The following is a 26,012-nucleotide window of genomic DNA, read 5'->3' on the forward strand; positions in this document are numbered from 1 at the left end:
TGAAGACAGGAGAAAACTGTTTTCAATATCACACCAAAGAATACTTGTGCTTTGTTTTCTGTAACAATGTTGAAACATCACTATCTCATCTGTAATAACACAAAGTTCACAGGGTGAGCAACTACTGAAAGCTATAATCAGAAATGCAATTTATTAGGTTCCAGCCATGCACGCTGATCCACAAGATGGGACACCTGTGTCTTCAAGCAGCCCCAGAGTGACTTCAATAGATCTCCATACAGAAGAAGGCATTTGCACTTACTACTCCTATTGGAGGACCAGATAAGTAAGATTTTATGAATTCAAGTACAGTTAAGATTAAATCTCAGCCTCTTAATAACCTCTCTTAATCTTGACCAGGGAGGGGTGTGACAAGCTGTGAGAATTTTTTTATATATTTAGGTGTGTGTTTTGTCATTTCTCCAGGGTCTTACAATTCCCTTCTAGAGGACTTGTTATTGATATTGTGTGCCTCCTCAGCCCACATTTCTATAAATAATTATTTGCTTTTATAAGGAAACCTGTTTGAAACTGGAAGATCCAACTGTCATACTTTAATTTAGTCAATTTCCTCAGGCAATAGGTAGTGTTTATTTTAGGGACCTTTCTGGAAAGCCCATCTATCCCACAGAACTGGAAGGGACCTTCAGAGATCATCAAGTACAGCCCCCTGAACTCACAGCAAGACCTATCACTATCTTTAACTTTTTTTTTTTAAATCTATTTGCCCCAGATCCTTAAATGGCCCTCTCAAGGGCTGAGCGCACAACCCTGTATTTAACAAGCCAATGGGCAAACCACTGACCTATGCCTGAAAACAAACTTTAATTTCTTCAGAGCACCTGTAGTGTTAGGGATTAAAACGAAAAAGGGCCAGAGTCTCACGAAAATAGGGCAGTCAATTGAAAGAGACAGGAACAGAGTACGTGGGCATTGCTGTGACCGTGAAAGAAAGCCCAGAGACACAGAGGTAACGCCTGTGGGTAATGGGGGAGGAATGCTGGGGCTAGAGGAGCAGCGTGAGAGCCCGGGGTGTTCTTGTGGATTATGTGAGGGGTGATGGAGAACAAACTCTGTTCGGGCCACTGACGGCTGAGAGAGTCCAGTGCTTGGGTGGGCTTGTGCGGGGTGAGGGGCTACCAGGCAGTGGGAGCAGACGGAATCAGTGGAGCTCTGGCAGGCACAGCGTGAGCCCCAGCAAGGGAAGGTAGGCCGTGGTGGGGCGGGACCAAGAGCTGGAGTCCTGTGGGGTGGCGACGGAAGGTTTTGGGGGGGCAGGTGGTGCGGTGGGAGCCGGGGGGCGCAGGAGGGGTGGGCTGGGGGGAGTCTCACAAGCAAGAGCCGCAGCAAATCGCGGGCGCCAGGGGTGGTGCCCGGGCCCGGAAGCAGCCGGGGAAGTTGCGCAGGCGCTGAAGGCCGAGGCGGGCGGCGGCGAGCGGAGCTGGGAGGCGGCGCGGCTGGCCCGGGTGAGTGGGGGGTGACCCGGGACCCAGCTAAGGGTTCGGAAGGCGCAGCCCCGCCTCGCCCCGCCCCGCCCGGGCGCTGGGAGGTGGGCGCGGGCCCATCCCTCCCTCCCCGCCTTGGGGCAGAGACGCTGCTGCTGCTGCTCCCCCCCCACCAGCGCCCCGCCCTCAGGCCCGGGGTCCTGCCTGCGGCGGGGCTCGGCCTGGGGGCGGCCCCGAGGGGACGGGGGTTCGGCGCGTCTCGCCCCCGGCGGCAGCGCAGTAGCTGCCCCCCAGCGGCGGGGAAGGGCCGGGACCCGGCCGCGCCGTGTGGACGCGTTGTTCTGGTGCAGCGGGGCCGTTGCGTCCCTCCGGGGTAGGTGGGGCGCCCCTGGCGGCGCACCGGCTTAAAAACCCAGGCGTGCCCGTGTAAACAAACACACACGCCCACGTCGTACCTCTAGAGGGACCTGGGTCGACTGACTGGGGCAAGAGCCAGACCGCCGCGTCGCAAGGGCTCCCTGCGTGGCGGGGCTGTCCGGGCTCAGCGTGCCTGACAGGTGTGTGCGACTTACTCCTAGTGACGCCCCCGGGAGAGCAGGAAGTTTATTTTCCCCACAGCACAATGGGGCTGCTCCCGCCCCCCCGCCCAGGGGAGAGCAGGAGAAGGAAGGTGGGGCCGATCTGACAGCTGGCTATGGTGCTGTGGGAGAAGTTGGAGTGTTTGGGAAGAGAGCCTGGGACAAAGAGCTGGACAGGGGGAGCAATAAGACTAGACCAGGATCTTGAGAATGGAGACTATGACTGGGAGCCTGTGGGGTGGGAGAACATAGACAGAAAAGACAGATCAGACAGGAAAGGGAACGGGGCAAGCCTGGCCTGGATAAAGAGACTTTTACTGAGACTGCAAACTTTAGGACTGGCAATAACATTGTGTAGGTTTATATTGCTGCCCCTAACCCCCTTCTTGAAGACTTTACAATTGTGTTCTTAGCATTGGGCTCAGACTGTAACCAGCCATTCAATATTTAGTTTATATATAACCAGCCAGATAAACATAATTTGCTTGAAAGACAATTGTTTATCTGGCAACAAGTCACAATTCTTAAAACCATAACTTTTAGTATATAACATTTGTTATATAGTATCCATACATACCTTTTGGAAGGATTATTATTGCTGATGTGACACAGACTGTCAGTAGATGTGGTAAACCTTGACAAACTAGTATGACAGTATCAGATCTTTCTGCCTCACAAGGATTAAATGATTAAACTGTCAAATAGTGCTCTGGGAAGCTGGATTCTATCGCTGGTTCTGCGTATCAGATCTTACAATTCTGGGAAAGTCGCTGAAACCAAGTTACCGCTAGAAGTGTGTTACTCTCTCTCTGGGTGCCTGATGAGAGATCCCCTTAGTTAAGCCCCTTTAGCTCTGGGTGTAAACAGTGCTGTATTGATGAAAGAATTCTTCCTTTAACTTAACTACTGCCTTTTGGGGGTGGTGGTTGGCTTGGATTAATTACAATTTTGGGAGAACCCTACCTGTCACTCTAGTGGTAAACTATGTGCTGAAGCACTATAGCTTTGCTTTTGCAGGGTTTTTAGTGAAGACAGCCTGATTTGTCACCCATAATTAATGTATATTTTGACTTTAATTTCTGTGTTCCCATTCCCCATTTTTTTGAGAGATTTCATGCTGGATAGATATCATTAAGGTGTCCTATCAGAGAGGTGCAGAAAATGTGTAAAAGAGATCTTAAGCTATATTCTTTCCCATGAGAAAAGAGTTTTGCAGAAGTAATTTCTGTTAGAAACTCTTGAGTTATAGTCTTCGTTCTGCCCCTCAGCTCTCTCATAATCTGGAGTACGTTGCTAGACACTCCTGCTTACCTTGCTGCCCAGGAGTTTGACTGGCTCCTCCTGGCAAGGCTCTCTCAACTCTGCTCCCCAGTGGGAGTTTGGGGGGTGACTGAAGAGTCTGAGAGGTTGGTTGTGGTCCATGGGTCATAGCTTGCTCCCTCTGCACTAGAAGTTTGTATTTAATGAAATCTCAAGTTCTGGAATAGTATCATTGATTCCTGGTTCCCTCCCACTTCTTAGCGGTTAGGTAGAGCTCTATGTTCATTAGAGACAAGTAGAATATTTTAAGTCATGGGGATGCTTATCTCCATCTGTCCCAAGAGAAAAATTAATTGGTTAATTTTGTAAACTCAGAACAAGTAAAGTACAGATAACTAAACTGATTTTGTATCTCTTTACAGTGGTGACAGTTATGGAAGGCAATGGAAAAACTTCACCGTTAAGTCATCTGAAAGTAAGTTTTGTATTCTTTATAAGAATATTCTGCAGCACTGGCATTATATACTGCAAAAATGCAGAAACTGCAAATACACTCATGAATTCTGCAAGCTTCACTGTATTGGGTTGCTATCTCCAGGGAGCCAGTTTAGTCCTCATTTATGCATATTCCTATCCATAAATATTTGTTGCTTAATGGGGACATATTTGGATAGGGTTAGGAGATGTATAACAAAGTGTTAAATTCAAAGTTCAATGCTAATGTATATTAGTATATAGACAAAATAATAAAGTGCAGATGAGAGTGATTTTTTTTTTTAATTTAATCAGTACATTCTTATATAAGAAGGCCCTGAGCCTACTCATGGCTTCTTTTCGGGGATGGGTCCTGTAACTGTTATGCAAAAGAACAGTTGTATATTCGGAGGAATGGTCCACAAAAGGTGTATGTGTAAAAAGAAACAAAAAAAAAAAAGTCTGTTACCTTTTATTCCCCTATAATTTCTGTTACTACTACTATCATAAGTCATCTAGTAGCAGTAATACTGGATGCATTGCTGAAGGCACAGAACCAAAACAGGCCTACACAGCACAGTGATTTAAAATTTAGCTCCAGCAAACACTGGTTTTCACTAGCTTTCCTGCCTTTGCTACCTTGTCAAATTTTAGGGAAAAAATAGCTTGCAAAGACAAAGCTAAAATGTATGTTCTGCAGTGCATATATGTGCATACCAAGCTCCAGTAAGCTTACATCAATGGGAAACTGAAATGGTACTTTGAATTCTATTCCTGTTAAAATAAAATTTGTGATGAGTTTAACTTTGCTCATTTGCCTTTTTTTCATGTTCATCTTATCATAAGCTCAATTGTGAATGACTGGAGCTCTTTTTTAAATGAGTGTGAGGATTGGAAAATATCCTGCCATGAGTCTGGGAGGGTGGGATAGTGAGGAAGAAGTTCATCTTCATGTCCTGTGCCCTTTCTTATCCCTATATCCACCTTTTTTCCTTTTGAAGTTACTGGTTAAGAAATCCTTTCTCTTTGTCACCATATTTTTGGGAATTGGGAAGAAGGGTGCATTAGAAATTGGGGTTTATTTTTGATGGAACCCAGTCTACATGGCTAGTTTGCAGTTTGAAAGCAGCAGTTTTGATGCTCAGGGTGCTGCCATTATGCAAATGAAACTCTGATTATTCATATTAATTCCTCTTTAGCATTTTTGACCTGCTACATTTACCTGCCCCTTCCAAAAGGGAGGGACGTGTATACAGCCCAGGAGAAGCACAAAAGTTGCTCAACTCAGTTCCAAAACCAAATACATGTAACCAGGAAGAAACTGATTAAAAACTGATTAAAATACAGCTCGCTCAAGAACTCTTCATGTATCCAAGGGAAATATTAATGATAGAAGAAGATGTGCACAGTATGTTGCTGCTTATTGTGGTACTATCAGAACAGGGTAATTGTCTTATTGTTAATGACCTATAATTTGAAGTCTTTTCCCATTAAAACAATTTATTGGTTGTCAACTCAGAAATATTGTTTCAGTACGTAATTTTTCTAAATAGGGGATATTTAAAGTTTTCTTTTGAGCGAATGAAGGTTGATTTCTTTGAAGGTTATAGTCTTTCTGTTTTCCCTTTAATCTTAGCACCCCAATTTAATGGGAAGACAAAATTGGATGTAAGTAACTCAGAAAGAAGCTGAGGAAGTTACATCTGTTTTTATCCTTAAGGCACATACATGGAATAGTTAATAAATCTGGGAATTTTTGTTCCCATCATCTGCAGCCTTCCTAATCTGAGATTTAGAAGTAATTTTCTAGTGCCCAGTATCATAGGAAAGACCAACCAGGGACAGGGTCACAAGGAGTATTATGTTCAAATTCAAGTTACAGTCAGAGTTACTCTTTCCATGTTGGTAACTTGGCCTGAAGGCTAAGAGGGATGTGAATACATGAATTCTCAGTGCAGGCAAGAGTTGAATCATTTTGATTTTAATACACATAATTAATATGAAAGTAATATGCTCTACTTCCAGTTTCGCATACCAAAGAAGAAACCTAACACAAAGTCAGAGGATGTCCATGTTCAGTCCCCTTTGTCAAGGCTTACAGACTCCCCCCAATGGGATTGTCCTTTACAAGAGGTAAATAGAAGCTACTTACAATCTGTTCTCTTTGAAACTTTTCGAAATGAAGTGTGTTAAGAACACACTATACATTTCCTCTTTGTTGTGAAATTGAGCATTTTGTTCCATCTACTGAAAAAAGATCTCAGCTACAGGAGTGAGTCTGAGTCTGACAGCAATGAAGGGTCCTGTGGCACCTTATAGACTAACAGAAAAGTTTTGAGCATGAGCTTTTGTGAGCACAGACTCACTTCATCAGATGCTGGTGGCTTAACAGAGACTCAGGTCTATGCACATACATACAGTTACAGTCTTGGGGCCTGATTGCACTATTGGTAGCCCTACGTGTTCAAAAACTATGAGCCTAGTCTCAAAACAACGCCAGTGAGGTTACATTTAAAATACAGATTGAACCTCTTTAGTCTGGCACACTAGGGATCTGACAGACACTGAACCAAAGAATTTGCCGAACCACAGGATGTGGATGTTGTCTACCAGCATTACCAACACTTCCACTGCATACTGGGCTCTTAAGAGCCATTTAGGGGTAAATTAGAGCTAGATAACAGCACAGAACACTGAGAGCCAGGACTGGTAGCTGTAAACAAACTTCATGGGACTGTGGGAAAATTGGTCACATCCATTATCAGTGGACATGTGGCTAAAATCATGTCAGACCGTGGACTTTGCTGAACTAGAGTATACTGAATGAAAGCATTTCAACCTGTCATGATTTAAAAATATATTTTCGGTTAATTTTGTCCTCTGATTTCTGAGTTTTCAGGTAATACTCCTGTCATGTTTGTCAAGGTTTTCTCTGCAGTCATGTAGGTCAGAAACTTATTTTTTTTAAAAAAATTTAAAACTGGGATTGTTGACTTCCAGAGAAAAGCATATACTGTGAGCATTGTCATAATTATTACAGTGTTGATAACTCTCACAATTTTAACAGGATGCTAAGGGTTATGTTTTCCTACATAGTCTTCTTTTGCCTAAAAGATGCCTTTATTAAAAACAATCTTTTCAGTCATTTGTAGAAACAAATGATTACCAAGTAATCTACTCTGAATTAAATGAGACATAAAGATGCTCAATGTCATGAGTGTATTGTAGTGCTAGTAAGTAGCATTTCAACTCAGCACTGAAACTTTTATTTCTGATCGTGCTCACACTATGTTAGTTGTTGTGTAAATAGAAATGATGGCACAGGTCCTACCCCAAAGAGATTAGGGTGGAGCTTTCAGAAGAATGTAAAGGACTTTTGAGCTCAAGTCCCATTGAAAGTCATGGCTCCTGAATAACTTAGGTGTTTTTTGAAAACTGCCCTTTCCATTTTTTTTTAAGATAAGTGAGGAAAAGACACAGGGAAAACTAGCAAAACAAAAAGCAGTCAAGTAGCACTTTAAAGACTAGCAAACTAATTTATTAGGTGAGCTTTCGTGGGACAGACCCACTTCTTCAGACAATAGCCATACCAGAACAGACTCAATAGTTAAGGCACAGATAACCAAAAACAGTAATCAAGGAGGACAAATCAGAAAAAAATGATCAAGGTGAGCAAATCGGAGAGTGGAGGGGGAGAGGTCAAGAATTGGATAAAGCCAAGTATGCAGACGAGCCCCTATAGTGACTCAGAAAATTCCCATCCCAGTTCAAACCACGTGTTAATGTTCCGAATTTGAATATAAAAGCCAGCTCGTCTGTTTCTCTTTGAATAGTGGTGCGAAATTTTTTTTTCAGTAACACGTATACTCTTAAGTCATTAACAGAATGCCCCATTCCATTAAAATGTAGACTAACTGGTTTGTGGATCTGGAGTGTTTTGGTGTCTGTTTTGTGCCCATTAACCCTTTGTCTAAGGGAGTTAGAAGTCTGTCCAATATACAAAGCATCTGGGCATTGTTGGCACATGATGGCCTATATGATGTTAGTAGAGGAGCATGAGAAAGTGCCCGTAATTCTGTGAGTAACCCCCACCCCTCCACTCTCCGATTTGCTCACCTTGATCATTTTTTTCTGATTTGTCCTCCTTGATTACTGTTTTTGGTTCTCTGTGCCTTAAATATTGAGACTGTTCTGGTCTGGCTACGGTCTGAAGAAGTGGGTCTGTCCCACGAAAGCTCACCTCATAAATTATTTTGCTAGTCTTTAAAGTGCTACTTGACTGCTTTTTGTTTGGATAGTATATAGACTAGCATGGCTCCCTCTCTGTTACTAGGGAAAACTAGGGATGTGAATGGTTAACTGATTAACTGGAAAACATATCCCTTCATGGTTACTACTTACTGGTTCTGGTTAATGGCCCCTGCTGCAGCACTGTGGGGCCTGCCACAGACAGGGATTTCTCTGGCCGCCTGGAGTGGCCCTTGCCTGTTGCGAACTCGGGTGTATTGGTTGACCGGAGCAGCCCCTTGTCCACGGCAAGCATGGGCACACTTCAGGGAGATGCTGCTCTGGCTTCTCGTCCTCCTCCACTTCCCTCCGCCCCCTATTGGTCAAAAATACAGATTTTTTTTCAAATGACCCATAGTTGTGTGGAAACAGCCGCTTGCTCTTTATAAGCTTCATGTCAGAGGAGTACGTTGAGGAGAGATTTATCTGTGAAGCAGGTGGTGGTCTGTGCATCATTTCCATAAGGATGTTTCTTACCCCACTTGTTGAGTATATAAAGTGGGGAATACTGAATCTAACCACCTTCAAATTGCAAACATGTTTATCTAGGTAGTTTAAAAATAAAACTGAAACTCTCTCCTCTCTTTTTTAATCTGTGTTCCTGCACACACCTAGAGTTAGAGTGTTTGGAAGCAACAGGATTTTCACTAGTAAAACTGCTTTGGTATTCTCTTATTAATGTCCTTGGCTCCTTGGTCTCTGTTCTTCCAATGTAATGTTGCATGCTACTGAATCTAAGTTACAGTATATATACACTTACAAGCTTCTGATGACTCTACAAATTTTTAAACATCACTGATTTGTTAGCTTCTTGTTCTTATATATATTTGCAGTTTCTGGGTCTCCATTATCTTCAACTGCTGTAGACACAGTTTCTTCGTTTAGTTGCTGATACGTTTTGACACCCTTGTTACCCATTGAATGGCACTATTTGTACTCTTCTCTGTTAAGATTCAGCATTGATCAGAAGCTAGAAATTAGGCATATGATTGTCTCCAGATGCCTGCTTCTCTCATGGTTCAGCTTCCCAATGAACTCTCACATTCATTCTAGAAAGTAGATGTAACAGGACTTGTTCTTTCATTGTATTTTGGGTGTAGGATTATGTCATTTTGGATGTCCATCTAGCTTCACTTTTAAGAAACATATGAGCTTCTAATCTGAACAGCTTTTAGTTTTCTGCAGCTTCCCCAGGCTCCTTTCATCTGAAAGCTTCATTCTGGGCCTTGCAAGCACTTGGGTTTATACTCCTTGAAAAGGAGAATGTTGGCGTTCAAAAGGAGTTTTTATAGAAAGATCCTGAGACTAGGATGGATGCAGAGGGTCACCAATGAGGAATTATATAGTAAGATACAGCCAAAAGAGAAACTGCTGCAGAATGTTATTAAATGGCAGCTACGACTATTTGGGCATATTTGCAGAATGAACAACGAATGAAAAGTCAAGACCCTGGTATTTGGCATAATGAACAGTTCGAACAGGAGAGGCAGACCCCACAGAGAATGGGTAGATGGTATAGAAGATTCGTGCAGAGCTAGTGTACAGAAACGGAGCCATTCCGCACTGGATAGGGAAAGATGGAAAGGAATGGTGAGAGAGGCATCAGACACCAGGCAGGCGCTGAGCCCATGGTTATTGATGATGATAACGATGATGATTACCTTTAAGAGTGCAATTCACCAGACTAATTCAAAATGTTTTACAAAGATGGATAAGTATCAACTCCATTCTACAGAGAGAAACAGACCCACATTTGTAAAATGGCTTGCCTGATGTTATATGGCAGGGCACAACGGGGGAGCTGGGAATAGAGATCAAGCCTCTTGACCCTCATCTAATATGCTATCAACTGGATCGTGCCTAACACATTAATTCACAGTGGCTATATGATAGCTATATTTTGTGTAGTGAGTAGTCAGTTGAGTTGAAACTTAAGTTATATTAAGGCTTAAGTCAGAGTCTGTTCCCTTTCTGTTAGGGAGACTGGCAGGTCAGTTCCCCACACTTAACAAAATAAATTGTTTGGAATAAGTGTTCTTTAAAATAATTTGTTTGTCTTCCTGCTATTACAGCATCTTTTTCTACCTGCTGTTTATTTACTGAGAGTTCTGTGTTTTAAGTCTCTTATTTTTGTTTGGCCCCTTCTAATCTCTCAGGGTTGCAGGGTGGTTCTCCCCCCCATCCCCCATTTTTAAGTATCTTGTTTCTTATTTTCTTTTATAAAAGTTCAACTTTCATGATTAAACAAGTTTGTTTCATCTGCATGTAGGAGCCAATGTCCATCTTGAAAACATACTTCATAGTTTTTATCGCGCTAGTTTTCTTCTCTTCTGTGTGAAGAGATACCATCCTTGAAGCTTTCAGTGGAATTCCGTTAGACACACCTGTATTACCCTGGCAATAAATAAAGTCCCATTTCTCCTTGAAGGTGGAAGGGACAGAAATACCTGCTGTGGTTGACAGAACCAGTCTTCATATGTTTGGGTGGACCAGCAGAACAGTTTTTTGCTGCCAGCCTTTCATGTTTTCAGGGGCAATCTGCTATGATCTAAACCACTGTGCATAAGGCTAGCCATCAAGATTTTGGAGTGGGGGTGCATACTTTGTTTGGGAAACAATCAAAATTTTAATTCATTAGATATTGTGTTTGCCTGGGAAATCTTCAGATTTCTGTGTCTTCCCACCCAGGCTTCCTGCTTCAGAAGTGAGGAAGGCCTAGTTTGGTTGTATACTTTCAACCGTATTGATCTTTGGCACCAGTTTGTATGTTCAGATAGGTCTCTCTCTGAAAGCTGATATGTGCTGCTTTACATGTTCAGTTCTGCCAAAAATGATATGAAGGGGCATGAAGACTGGCTTTGACTTTGGAGAACTCGTTTAACTCTGGTTCCTTGTTACGATTTACTGGTCAAAAATAAACTGATGGTTTTGAAAATTAGTAACAGTTGTCTCACCATTATGTTGAGAAACAGGGCATGCCACCCATCAGGAAGGCAATCTTAACAGCTTTAGTTTTTGACATTATAGAGCATTTGAATCACTGTCTTGCATAAAAGCATGAATCCAAAGGTGGCAATATGGTTGATTCACTCAGGCTTGGTCTGCACTAGACTGGTAAGTTGATTTCCCGTGTTTATTCTAGCTACGCAATTGCCATAGCTAGAATTGCGTATCTGAAATCGACTTACTGACTGTCCTTGCAGAAGGAGGTTGACGGGAGCGTGTCTCCCGTCAACCTCTTGTACGCCTTGCAATAGTGAGGACTACAGGGGTCAAGTGCCAACCCTAGACAGATCAATTTCTTGTATCTCCATCAGACTCATGAAATTGAACTCCAGAAGATCGACCCTCACCAGGTCGATTTTCCCAGAAGTGTAAACATAGCCTTAGATAAATAATACTCACACCTCAGTAGTTCAGGAGCCAATTTAGCAATCGGCATTATCAAAAAAGAGCCACAGTGACAGGTAAATTTTTAGTTCAGTATAAAATTGTCAGAGCAAATAAGTTAAAAGCTTGGTGGAAGTTGATAACTTGGTTAATTGAATAGTGTAAACATTTCTGATTGGTTAATGGTTAAATCACAGAGGCTGGGTCTATGCTTGCCCCCAACTTCGAAGGGGGCATGTTAATCAAGCTGATGGGAGATTAACGGTGAAGTGCTGCAGTGAATACGCAGCACTTCATTAAGCTAATTCTCCCCCACGGCAACTTTGAAGTGCTGGCATGTGTAGCAAAAAAAAAAAAGCACTTCGCATGCTGACATTCTGAAGTTTACGCGGGGGGAGCATTAGCCTAATGAAGCGCTGGGTATTCACCACGGCACTTCATTGGTAATCTCTGATCGCCCTGATTAACATGTCCCCTTTGGAGTTTGGGCAAGTGTGGACGAGCCCAGAGTGTTTTAGTATGGTGCTGCTATACGCAGCAGGAGACTGGTTTAAGAGCCACTTGTGGCTGTAGGGCCACAGTCTGTATCTCACTGATTTAAATCACATTAAGTCAATTGTTAAGGAAATTAAGCTGGACAGGTGCCTTATCAACTCATGATTAATATTGGAAAAATCCCACTACACAAGTATGTTTTGGGTGCTATTTTGTTAAGTAAAACATCACAATCTGGTTGTTCTGAATAAAGTCAAATTTCTTAGATAAATAGCAGGTTTTAGAAATCATACTGGTTTCAATATTTTATATTCTTTTAATTGAATGTTTAGTTTTCTTTGCTGCTGTAGTGCATAAACAGTTAGGAATATCTTTTCTTCTCACTTCTCCACCTCTCCTTATCTCTTCCCAATTCATTAGCTATAATTTGATTTTAAAAACTTTTTCATTATTAGACTTTTTTTCTTAAAATTCCAGTGGAAATTAAGGAGAAGGAATCAAGATCCTTCTTCAAAGTGGAGAAGACAGAGGGACGTTGACAGACCCAGCTTCATTGGTGAAGGATCAACAATAGGGTAAGATGTCCCACATAAAAACTAGCACATTTTACATTGTAGTGTTTTAAAATATTCTGGGTGTTATAAAGCTTCCTCGAGGAAAAAATATCCTTAATTTCCACACAGTTATGAGGTCAATACAGATGCTATTTTCATAGTAGTTTATGAAGCCCAAATTGAGATTAATGGCTGGGGGTGTTTGTGTTTAATATAGTGGTATTATAAAATCACAAATTGATTGCACTATTTACCTTGTTGTAAGATTTCACACAAGTATGGATGGAAGCGTGAAGCTACAAATAAAAACTGAACAAATAATGAACTCAGGAAGTTCTGTTTCCTGTGTTAGGTAGGAGGTTAGACTAGATGATCACAATGGTTCTTTCTGGCTTTATAATTTGTGTCAGATAAATTCTTTGAGAGTTTGAGCTGAAAATCGTTATTCTATAAGTACAGAAATTATTTCAACACCTGCTGCTCTTGTGGGCTTTTTTCCCCAAATCCATTTCCAGATCATTTTTCAAATATACTCTGACAGATTATAAATAAATTGGTTTTGTCAGCTGTCAACCGAACACAAAGCCAACCAACATGACTAGCAGTAAGAGCCACAAAGTTAGATACCACTATGTTCACACCAACTTATAAGGTCTGAGATGTATGAAATCTTTATACTGATGACCTTTTTTGTTACTGATATAGTTTGATTTGCCATATCAGTTAATGGTGAATTATGTAGAAGACATCTATTCTGTAGCAATTAGATGGTTGTATAAGTTGAAGAACACACCTGGAAAATCACATGCAGAGGGAAAGTAAGAAGAATATATGACAGAACTGTTAGCATTTCTAGATTCAGTGCTAGTGACAGAAGTTAAGTGTTCTGATTTCATGGTAGAGTTAGATCTGCATGATTTCAACTATTAGATCATTCTAGATGTTTCTAGTTTGTGAATTACAGAATCAGGATAATTCTCTATTTCCTGGTTGGTATTTAGAATAAAGGGATTTATAAAGTGGCTCATTGAAAAGAAAACATTCTAGAAGTGCAAATTTTTGAAGAAGCAACAGTTTAAGAAGCTGCTGAATGTCAAAGAATATCAAATATTTTTGCCCTTTGTACTCAGTGTGTAAGTGAGCACAAACGTTTCTTTGGTGGTTAGTTAATTCTGCATTTATGGATTTAATGCTGCATACTCTTACTGATAAGAGGGTATGCTTAACAGAAATTCTAACTTTCCTGCTTATTCAAAGGCATAACTGTTTGCTCTGGCCTTGGTGCCCCAAAATGAATCCTTGTCTAGCATTAGATCCAAGCAAGCAAAGAAGCTTTTCTGTTCCACCATACCCAACTTAAAATTGGACTCTGAGGGATAGCCGTGTTAATCTGTAGCTTCTCAAATAACAAGAAGTCCTGTGGCGTTTTAGAGATTAACACATGTATTAGGTCATGAGCTTCTGTGGATAAAGCCTACTTCAGATAATAATGGAGTGGGAAAAACAGAATCCCGGGGGAGGGGTGAGTTACCTGTCACTAGTAGGACCAGTTAATGAACCATATTAAGTTGGATGTGTCTCATTCCTGTGAATATCTAAGGGGAAATTGCTCTTGTATTGCATAAATGAGTTAAGTTCCTTATTCACACCAAGGTTAAAAGTGTTCAATTTGTAAATTAATTCCAACTCAGATGTTTCCAGCTGTAATTTTGTGGTAAAATGCTTCTGTAGAAGAATGGCTACCTTAAAATCCATTGTTGAATGTCCAAGGAAGTTAAAATAATGCTTACAGTTTGTGTAACCATTCCTGATGTCAGATTTATATTAATTTATCCTTTGGTGCACAGACTATCTGGTTTGTCCAGTATACATGGCAGAAAGGCATTGATGGCACATGATGGCATATATCCCAATAGCAGAGCTTCAGGTGTATGCGCCACTGATGGTGTGGCACCCTTGCTATTCCAGTGAGGGCTACATGTTTGTTTCTGTGATGCCAGATAATATACTTGGTGTGTTGCAGTAAACCTTGAACTGGGAATTGTGACTTTGGGAAACAAAGAAAATAACTACCTTGGAATCCATTACACAAATTACTTTTACTTGATATTTGAGATGGAGGTGCATTTTTTCTCCAGAATCTTTTTTAATATAGGATTTATACAAATAATTGAGAATGAAATTAATCAATGACTATGATAAGAAAAAAATTTTAAATGCTATTTACCAGTGCAAAGAGGCTGGGTAATAAAAGAGAGGAATTAGATTGCTTATTTATGAAGATTATCTTGGTGGTATTTAAACCTGTTGGGAAGATTATTATAATTGAAATGTAGCTTGGCCACATTTTCCTATTCCAAACATGGGACACCTGACAAAATTGCTCAGATTTCATTGAGTCCACTGGAAATCAATCAGACCATTGCAGTACGGATGTTCAAACTAACATTGTTTACTGAGCACCCATTAAAAAGACATACTACATTTTTATAACTAATAGGAAAAAAAGTTAAAAATATATATTTTAACTCAACTGAAGGTAGCCAGAATTTTATAATGGAGAATGCTACATGTGCTCATGGTTTCTAATGCAAAAGCTTTCTTCTTGTTTTGCAATGAGGTGTATGTGAGATTACAAAGTCAACATTTACCAACTGTAACCATGTACGTGTCATGGGAAGCTGGGAACGGGGTTGCGGCCCCATGCATGTGGCTCCTGGATGCCCCATGCCTCGGGGAGCCAGGAAGGGGGGCTGCTGTCTTGCCCTGGGGGGAGAGTGCCACGGCTGCAGAAGGCAGCTGCCCTACGGGAGGTTCCCCAGCTTCATGGATGGCTGCCCCATGGGGGGGGAGGGTGTCCCTGGCTCCACAGGCAGCTGTCCAGCAGTGCAGTGGGGATGGGGCTACCTCTCTGCAGGGGTCTCCCTGTCTGAAGGGGCAGCTGCCCCAAGGAGGGGCACCAGGTCCCCTTAAAATCTTAAAAAAGGAGCAAGAGGCTCTGAGCAAGGGTAGCCACACACCCTCCCTCCATACTCTGCTGCACATAGAGGGCCTGGGCTCCTTCTCCTTTTGCTGCCTGCACACCTGGCTGGTCTGCGCGTGCTCTCTGGTCGGTACCTGGTACCCACAGCTGCAGCTGTGCTAACTTGGGAAGGGCAGCACAGCAGGGGGAGTGCATACGGGACACTTAGCCATTTCATTAAAATAAGTCAGGACACCTTCCTGACTCCTGAAATACGGGACTGTCCCAGCCAAAATGGGCCAAATGGTCACCTTACTGAAATGTCAAAATAAATGGCATTTACGAAGGATGAAGTGAACAAAACAGGAGGCAGAACTAGAACTAGAACTCTGTATCAAAAATGGCATTTACCTGTTTTCCTGTCACTGACAACTTCAGTGCAAATCAATGTGAACATTTATGTATCGGTGTCCTAATAGAAATAAACAGTACCCCATGCTATGATTTATCTGCTATAGACACCAAATCACACCAGAGAACAGGGCCATCTCCTTAAACACTGGTTATAATGTGTAGGAGATATAAGAAGTCAGGATTTCTCAAACTTTATTGTGCCGTGATACCCTTCTGATGACGAAAATTACTCTGCCACTCTGGGAAAGGGAACTGGGGCCCAAATCTGTCACACTGGGGGGCATCACAGCTTTAGAGCTCTCAGCCCAGGGCAGTGGGACTTGGACTTTGGCTTCAGTCAGCCCTGACCCCCAGCAAATCTAGTGCCGGCCCTCACAACCCCATTAAAATGGAGTTATGACCCACTTTGGGGTCCTGAGCCACAGTTGCAGAGCTGCTGACGTAAATGTTATCACAGGGGACTTCAGTCTGAGTGGCGTATCAGACTTTCGGCATGCTAGTGATACTAAAACATCCTTGGCATTTTTCCTAAATCCCACAAGTTGCTACAATCCAGGGGATGCTATCTCAGACCTCATCTTGACAGGCAGACATTGATCACAGAACTGTAAATTGTTGGTTGCTTAGTGATGCAAGTGATTTATGACTTAATTACAGTTGTGTACAAACAGAATAAAGTCGAAGGTGGTAATATGCATTTGGTTCTTTAAAGTCCTAGTTTCACAAAGCTAACGATAATTACATGCCAAATCAGCTGGAGAAAGTAAATAGAAAGTTGTAAATGTCAACAGGATACTGTTTAAGAGCATTTTAGTAGATGCCCAAAATGCCATAATTGAGGAAACAAAAACAACCACCAAGAAAACCCTGCTCGCTCAGCCCCAGCCTGGTGCACCCGTGAGGTCTGTTGCATGCAGAGACTAGTGGCTTCTTTAAAATAGAGGATCCAAGCCCAGTGGACTGTGGCACTTGGAAAGAAGTGGAGCTAAAGAACAGCACTTCCTAGATCCGTGGAGAAGGGACTGCTTGACAGACAGTTGGTGAAAACCCTCTGCATCTGGTCCTCTGGACAGACTTAACTTTGTTTTTTTGTTTCAGTAGACCTGAGGAAGCTCAGTCTGGGCTACTCAGATATTTGAGGGTTAGGAACCTGGCATAGGTGCCAAGGGTGGTGTGATCTGATTTTCATCATAATGCGAGACAGTAGCTTAGCCGTGCCCCCCACGTGCAGCCAGGAGCTTGCTGAAATCCGCGTCTCTTATGATGTGACAAAAATACTGGCTAATGCTACTGACCACCACCTACAAGGTAAAATTCTGCATCTTAATTTATTAACAAAGCTCTTGTAAGTAGGACTATTAGTGACTTTAAAAGGTATTACTGGCACTTTGAGTGTACATAGCGGTCTAAAGGTCAAATTTTGGCACCTTGCCTCGGAAAGGTTGCTGAGCCCTGGTATGGACTATTTGCCTTTTTTCTTGCAAGGAAAAGCCCAGCGTGCTTGTGTAAGATGCAGGATTATTTTGTTTGCTATTCCCTTTGTTTTGGACTGTGGTGATGCCCAGAAGTTGGGAAGCATGCATCCCTCATGTCATACTGGTGCTCCAGTGACATCTACAGCCAAAGAGTGATATCTGGGATGAGAGAGTTGCCAGTCTCTCCCCATGGGGAAACACTAGAGGTACAACCCATGACAGGAAGTGAAAGCAGATTTTATGTAAAAACAAATGGAAGAAAACAGAAGTTGATAGTGAATATAAATCAGAAGCTGGAAATGTGGTAAGGGAAACAGGATGCAAGTAGAAAGATCTGGCTGGCAGAGTTAATGATAGGAAGCAGCTCTAAAAGCCCATTATGAACAGAAGGAATCTCAACAATGGTATAGTCAATAGTTAAATAGAAATGACAGAATCATCAATAATAATGCAGAAAAGGCAGAAATACGCAATAAACATGCTTGTATTGTATTTGGGGGCAAAAAGCCAGAAAATGTTGTCCTGTCTTATGATGATGTCTTTTCCTTCTAGTACTAACTCAGGAGGCTGTTATGCTTTATCTACTAAAGTTAGACATTTTATAGTCAGAAGATCCAGACAACTTGCAACCAAATTTTTTAAAAGCTGATCAAATAGTTTTTGTGGTTGTTAATGTTGATTTTTCTTCAGTAAGTCTTGGAACACTGAGGAAATTCCAGAAGACTGAAAGAAAGCTAATAGGGCTTTAAAAAAAAAGGGTATGTGTGATGACTTGGGTAATTATAGGGTTGTTTGCCTGACAGATCAAAGGTAAAATAATGGAATATTGGTATGGGACTTGATTCTTCAAGAATTCTGAAGGGCAATATAAATAGTGGCAATTACAGTGGGTTTCGGGAAAACTGATTCTGTCAAGCTAACTTAGGAGTCATGGTTTACCGGCATTGAGTACAAAACTAGTAAGTATGTATATGGCATGGCTCAACTGTGTCATTGCTGCCTGTGCCATCACAACTGCCCTGCTGTTTATACTTGTGCTGGGCGCTTGCGGCATGCCATGCTTGTACTGTAGATATAGTCAGAGGGACTATCTTGGAATTGTATAATGTAGGTCAGCAGCTCTCAACCTTTTCAGAAGTCTGATTTGTCTTGTGTTCCCCATGTTTCACCTTGTTGAAGAAGTATTTGATTACAATATCAGATCTAGAAATATGAAAGTGTTACAGCATACTATTACTGAAAAAAGTAGAGCTTGCTTTCTTATTTTTACCATATAATTATAAATCCACTGGCATGTAAACATTGTATTTACTTTTCAGTGTGTCAGTACATATAGGGGTATAAACAAGTCATATGAAATTTTTGGTTTCTACTGACTTTGCTAGTGCTGTTGTAAACTTAGGCAAATACTGAGATGAGCTGATATGCTCCTTGGAAGACCTCTGCATACCGCCAGGGGTACATGTACTCCGGTTGAGAACTGCTAACGTAGGCGAATAAATTAATTCTGCCCTTTCCTAGAAAATCCATTTCACTCATCATTTCCAGTAAACTACTATAAAGAGTCCTATAGCGTACCTCGAAGGGATCAAAATCAGCATTATAACTTTATTGCAGAATCAAATGGGAGGAGCACATGGACTCTGAAGTAGTTGGCATTTGTTTTAAACAGAAGTCTGATGGGGGTAAAAGTGGAGAAGAAAAATACAAAATGTATTGTTGTGCATCTTTCTGAAGCTAAAATTTCCTCTTCTCTCACTTCCAACTGTGAATGTCTGACTTTTATTAGAAAAAATGAAAAATCTTAAAACAGCACTTTTGGAGGGAGAAAGACATTTTAGGGACACGGAAGATTCAACTGAAACTTTAGAATTTGCTTGTAATTTATGCAACATAAATTGTTGACATTTTGGGACATACAATTTGGTTTGAGTGTTTATTAGAATTGTGTTCATATTATACAGGGGGGACTGTGGGGTAGAGGTGCGAGCAGCAGGATGGAACAAAGATTCTTAGCTTTTCTTCTTAGTAAAGGTGTGTGATTCGCTTAACCTCCATGTGCCTCCATTTATTCATCTATAAAATGGTTAAAATAATGATTTAACAAGAGTGCTGTGATTTAACATTTAGAATGCACCACAAGGAAGCAAGTGCATTTTATTCCCATTTTTACTTGATGCTAGAACAAGACTGGATGTGGTCAAGCAACTTGCTGAAGGCCACAGAGGGAGTTTTTGATTTCTAATCTCATATTCAAACCACTTATCTATATTATTTGTTGGTAAACCACTTTAAGATCTTGTGATGAGATACAACAAGAAGTCCTGTGGCACCTTATAGACTAACAGATATTTTTGAGAATATGCCTTTGTGTGCAGACTCACTTCGTTCCTCCTTTGTTCTATCCTTTCTTCAGCTGCTTGATGAAATAACAGTTTAGTACTATTTGTGCTGTAAAATCCATTATGCTATTTGTGTGCCAGAGCACTGAACTTTGAATTTTTCCTGAAAGCATTTGAGGCATTTTTTTAATGGAAGTGGTATAACTCTTTCAGAGGAGGAAAGTATCAGGATGTGCAATCAGACTTCACAGGCATTTATTTAGTAGCACTTGCTATGGAGTACATAGGACAGGAGCTTTTATTGTTCAAGATTTTGATTATCTGCCTACTTTCTCCTTTTGTAGAAGGTTTTGTAGAAATCCCTGGATTTCTTGGGGGGGAAAAAAGGTGTCTGTTCTCTTGTTAGCCTGGCATTGTAAGGATTTCACTAAAATATGGATGAAGTTGTGTGAAGGTTGGATGAAATAGTGACACTGTCACGAAGGTTTAACCCCTGCTGTCTCACAGACAAGCTTATCTGGGAAACGGTTCATTACTCCTGCTCCACAAGATTAGCAGCAAGCGAGCACCCATACTAGTGTAAGAATGCCATGTTGGTTGTCTGCAGCCTCAGCTGGTATATAGGGCATCTGTCTTGGAGCAGACTCTTTTTATATCAGCAGTGCTCACAGTTAACATGCATAGCAGGTTTCCCATTAATTACGAAAAATGCATTGAGTCTCAGTCCTTAGGGATGCAAGGGACTGTCTGATCTCTGCATGTTCTTGAAGAGTACAAGTGGTTGATTAAGAAAACCGGTCAGTGCCTTTTTTTTTTTTTTATGAAGGCCTGCAGTAACGGATAGGTATTCAGTTGTCTCACGTGGCATTGCTGAGGCTTAACATCCTGTGTATCTTGTGCAAAAGTTTGGCTTACTGCTAGGAAGGTGGGCTTGATGGAGCTGGTTGTACAGGTTGATCCCCTCTTGGGACCTGACTGATGCTAGATGAGAGAATTTGCCAGATGACAGGAGGTCAGTATTGTCTAGCTCATTACCAACATTTCCACTGCTTACTGGGCTCTTAGAAGACAGGGGTAAATTACAGTTAAATAACAGCACAAAACACTGAGAGCCAGGACTAGTGGCTGGAAACAAACTTTGTGGGACCACGGGAAACTTGGCCAGAGCAATAAGTGGCCATCCTGCTAACTAAAATCATGCTGGATTATGGAGTTTAGCGGAAAAGAGAGTTCCAGTTTAGAGAGGTTCAACCTGTAATACTTCCCTTTTTTGTAAAACTCTGCAGACCTGATTCTGATATTTGCACCAGTGTCAATTAAAATATACTCAGTTAAATGATTTTAAGTGTGTATAAATAGTGTAGGTGAAGAGAGTTGGATACTGAGGGTGCAACTGTAAAGCTGTCAGTGGACACAGTGAGAATGGGGAAAAACAGCTTTGACTAATGGTTTAAGTAGTAAAATGAGGATCAAGAGATCAGAATTCTGTTCCTGACTTTTGTCCATGGTCATACAAAAAAGCTAACTCATCTCTTTTTTGACGCCCATCCTCTGTAAAATTGGAGTGGTCCTATTCTGTTTTTATCAAGTTCTTTGAGCTGCTTGGATAAACAGTGATATACTGTTCTTGTTAGTTTTTTGGTTTATGTTACAGAACTAGTCATCAACTTTTGTTTATTCTGGGTTATTTTTTCTTGCAAATGGAGACATCTCTGTTTTCCGGGGGTAGCAAGAGACTAGGGGGCTTTTGGGTTGGAACAAAAATATTTAGCTTTGGTTTTCCTTTACTAAGGAGCCTCCAGACTTCCTGTCTCCAGTGTTCCTTTTTCTTGTTTGTCTTGTGGGTTTACTTTTGATGCAGCTGTCGGTCTCTCTTCTGGCAAATTAGCAATTTGTCTTTTAATTGTCTTCTCCTAGACTTGCGTCCTGGAGCGGTGTTTTAACACTGTGTGACTTATTAGGTAAGTAGGAATTCTTGTCCCAAACCCCACAGTTAATAAGAGCAGGCTGGCAAAAGGGGATTGCAGTTAGCTGGAGTTCAGTGTGCTCAGTTTTGGTGGCTTTACTTGCCAAAAAGTGCTCAGTTCCATGGGCTTTGTGAGAACTGGGGACATTAACATCTACATACACCTCAGAAAGTCAGGCCATAAAATAGCTGTTAATGTTAAAATATCTGGTTTTTCAGACTGCCAGCCAAACAAAGGCTTTGGAGTGCCTCATTGCTAAGCCACAGGTTTAAAAATTATTTTTGCTAATCATATAAAACTCAATATGTTTGTGAAATAAGGGTTGTGTTTAAGGTCACCTTTTCAATACTTAGTGGTAATGAAAGAGGTATCTCTAGCCTGTAGAAGCTTTAGTTAGTGTGAATGTGAGTTACTGAGATGAACATTAAAATACAACTTCAGATGTTTTCTGGTGGTTGAGATCGGTAGTAGCCAAATACAATTTACATAGTAAAAAATCTGGGTCTGTAATGACTACTTTATAACAATATATAGTTTGGTAAAATACTGGTTTTCTTCCATTCTCAGGACATGAAATTTGAACTGGTCAATGAGAGGATGATGGGACAACCTGAGAGATGTAAAAAGCCTGAGAGGATGTTACAACAATTAAAACATGTTGATTTTAAAACTAGATAGAGCATTGACATGAGATTTGTTATGTCCTTTTGCTGCCTAGAATGGCCCATCATAACTGTGTGCACTTATTTCAGCAATTACACAGCTTAATATTTTCAGATTCTTATTAATTGTACGCTTTTAGTATGTGCGAAAATGGTGACTGATGAAATCATAAAATATGCATGCTTTCTAAGAACTGAGCCAGTCTGCGCTCAGGAGCAAGAAGCTATATGTTAGGATCTGAAACAACCCAGATGGGATCAGTGGACAGCCCTGCTGGAGTAGATGGTGTCTTCTGGAGTCAGAGGAGGTTCCAAAGTCTGAGCCAGTCTTTTTTTTTTTTTTTTTTTTTTTACTCTGCAGTACAGCCGTTTGGGTCACCCACAGGATCAAGCCCTTAATAGAGTGCGTGACCTGTTTGGCCATATTTATAAAAGTTTAATTTCAGAAGTCAGATGTACTTGACATGGTTCCTTCATGGAGGATAGGTCTATCAATGGCTATTAGCCAGGATAGGCATAGATGGTGTCTCTTGCCTCTGCTAGTCAGAAGCTGGGAATGTCTGATAGAGGGTGGATCAGTTGATGAGCATGTATTCTGTTCCTTGTCTTTGAAGCACCTGGGATTTGCCACTGTCAGAAAACAGGATACTGGGTTAGCCAGACCTTTGGTTTGTCCCAGTATGGCTATTGTTATGTTCATGCCTTTTTGCAGCCTCATATGTGCCTGTCACATTCCCTCACTAACAGAGAGATGGTTCTCCTTGTGTAAAAGGCTTTTTCCTATAGTGTGTATATATAATTCTTCTCCTTTCTCATTTTATGTCTACAATCTCTCTATAGGAAGCATTTTTTCATGTAAGTCTTTGTCTCTCACTCTTGTCAGTATGTGAACTTTACTGTCCTTTCAGGATCAAGCTCTTTGAACAGCCAAGCTTAATTGTTATCACTTCAAAAAAAGTATAGCTCTCCTATTCATGACAAATCATATAGCAAATATAAGGCTAAACAGCTTAAGAGAAGTTGCTCCTTTGTGTTTCTTTCTGCAGAACCAATTCAGTGCAAAAGAGACTTTCATCTCATGTAACATGGCCACGCTGTAGCTTAGTAGCTTGTCTTCTGATAGTGGCTGATACCAGCAGCATCCAAGGACAAGAACAGAACAAGCAATCAGTTTGTCCACTCCCAGTTTCTACTAGAAGCTAGGGACACTCAGAGGATGGTGTTGCATCTCTGACCATCTTGCCTAATAGTATTGAGGTATCAGTTCTCTGTGAACTTATGTAGAGTTTTTGTTTGTTTTCTTTGATGTGTTATAGTTTGGGCTTTCACAACATCCTCTGACAGTGTGTCACAGTTTGACTGCATTGTGTGAAGTAAGACTACCTTTTTTTTTGGTTTTTTTTGAATCTGCTGCCTGTTCATTTAATTGGGTGATCTCCTAGTTTTTGCATTATGTGAAGGAGTAAATACCATTTCCTTATTCACTTTCTCCACACCAGTCAACATTTTATAGGTCTCTATCATATCTCCTTTTCCTAGTCATCCCGTTTCCAAGTTGAAAAATCCTAATTTTTTTAAATCTCTCCTGATACTGAACCTGTTCCGTACCCTTAATCATTTGTGTTGCCCATCTCTCTGTAGCTTTTCCAGTATATCATTTTTGAGGGGGATGTGTTGGGATCTGTACACAGCATTCCAGATGTAAACATACCATTGATTTTATACAGAGGCTATATAATATCTTCTGTCTTATCTCTTTTCTAATGGCTCCTAACATTGTTTATCTTTTGACTGTTGCTGCACATTGAGTGGATGTTTCCAGGGAACTGTTCTTTGTGACTCAAAGATCTTTCCTGAGTGGTAGCAGGGAATTTAGATGTAATCATTTAGTATGTATTGATGAGATTGTTTTCCATTTCGCATTTAAGTTGCATTAATCACTATTGAATTTCATTTGCAATTTTGTTGCCCAGTTATCCACTTTTGTGAAATCTCATTTGAAATTCTTCTCAGTATTCTTTGGGCTTAACTATTTTGAGTAATTTTGTATCATCTGCAGATTTTGCCACCTCATTGTTTACCTCTTTTACCAGATCATTTATGAATATATTGAATAGTACTGGTCCAAATACAGACCCCGGGGGATACCACAATTTAACTCTCTTCCTTGTGGAAACTAGCCATCTATTCCTACTCTTCCCTATCCTTTGTTTCTCATCATTTAAACACTTACTGATCCATTACACTTTCTTCTTACTCCATGGCTGCTTACTTTGCTTTAAAAGCCTTCAATTAGTGACATTGTCCAAAGCTGTCTGAAAGCCTAGGTTGGTTATATCCATTAGATCACCCTTATGCATGTTTTTTGCCTTTGCTCAAAAGTTCTAGTTGATTGTTAAGGCATGATTTCCTTTTATAAATCCATGTTGATCTTTTCCCCAACATATCATATTCATCTATGTGGCTGATAATTCTGTTCTTTTCAAAGTTTGCTCCAGTTTACCTACCGTTCAACTAAAGGCTTACTGGCCTGTAATTGCTTTTGGAGCCTTAAAAGCCCTACTGTTACATTAGCTGTGCACCAATCATCTGTCAAAGTCTGATTCACTGATGGATTACATACCTCCGTTAGTAGTTCTGCAGTTTCTTGTTTCAGTTCCTTCAGAACTCTTGGGTGAATACAGTCTGGTCCTGAAAACTTATCACTGTTAAACTTATCAATATATTTCAAATTCTCCTCTAATGACACTTTAGTCTGGCACAGTCCCTCAGATTTGTCTCCTAAAACGAGTGGCTTAGGTGTGAGAATCTCTCGCGCATGCTCTTGCAGTGAAGGCTGATCCAAAGAATGTAGTTTCTCCACAATGTATTGAGTGCTCCTTTAGCATTCGGCGCTGAAGTCCAGAGACCGTATTGGCTGTTTAGCAGATTCCTTGCTTCTGATGTACTATTTTTTTTTTTTTGGGACATTACTTTGAGTCTTTGGCTAAGTGCTCTTCATTTTCGTTTTTGGTCTTTCTAATTATACTTCTACCCTTGATTTTACCACCCCCAAGGAAGTTTAAATTTAATTGTATTATGGTTGCTATTACAAAGTGTGTCAGCTACATTCATGCATATTCAGATGCATTTAGGACAAAAGAATTGCCTCTTTTCTTGTGGTTTTCAGGACTAGCTGCTCCAAGAAATAGTCATGTAAGATGTCAAAAAAACTTAGTTATGTAGCATAATTCATGAAAGCATCTTAACTGTAACTTGAACTGTAATTTCTCAAACATAGATGACAAACTTTTAATGTTGGGACACAAAAATCTAGGAGAAAATATCACAAAATATTTAGCTAGGGTAATAGCATAATTTTATATAAATTGCTCCATTTTGAATCTGACAAGTCACTAAATGTTTGATTGTCCTTAGTGTTGCTACAGCATGCCTCCCCATTTTTGCTCTTTGGTATGCTCATAGCTACAGTTTCAGTGTGATTTGAGGCTGTGGTAGCACCAGTTCTGTGAATGTTACAGGGTGATTTTGTGGTACTAGAAGTTTATTCCCTGTGCATCTGTGTGTGTTTGGGTTAGTCACTGAAGCCAGAATGCAAAATCCTGAAAGGGATGCTGTGACCCAAGAGAACCAGTTTTGAATCTCCATCAGTACAAAGAGCAGCTTTGCAAATGATCAGCTGAGCAGCTATACCTCTAGCTGAGATG

The 26,012-nt window shown here is 40.9% G+C and overlaps 1 protein-coding gene across 12 annotated transcripts in view; it reads left to right on the forward strand.

The window, feature by feature from the left end:
- Nucleotides 1–1,220: 1,220 nt before the first annotated feature.
- The window catches only part of SENP7 (SUMO specific peptidase 7), a 78,077-nt gene continuing 53,285 nt past the window's right edge, over nt 1,221–26,012 (forward strand). For 6 of the 12 annotated variants that reach the window (XR_012646205.1, XR_012646203.1, XR_012646204.1 and 3 more), the window contains exons 1-3: nt 5,142–5,201; nt 5,783–5,890; nt 12,407–12,504. Coding sequence is in view for 9 of the 12 variants with exons in the window: in XM_074999262.1 (XP_074855363.1) it covers nt 5,157–5,201; nt 5,783–5,890; nt 12,407–12,504 (251 nt within the window). In the remaining 3 variants the exon portion in view is untranslated. Of the gene's footprint in view, nt 1,467–1,552; nt 2,003–3,705; nt 3,759–5,141; nt 5,202–5,782; nt 5,891–12,406; nt 12,505–26,012 lie in introns of those variants that run through there. The other 6 variants (XM_074999303.1, XM_074999329.1, XM_074999348.1 and 3 more) reach the window with 4 other exon arrangements.

The sequence above is a fragment of the Carettochelys insculpta genome, chromosome 1 (genome assembly GCF_033958435.1).
Source record: "Carettochelys insculpta isolate YL-2023 chromosome 1, ASM3395843v1, whole genome shotgun sequence".
Lineage (NCBI taxonomy): Eukaryota > Metazoa > Chordata > Testudines > Carettochelyidae > Carettochelys > Carettochelys insculpta.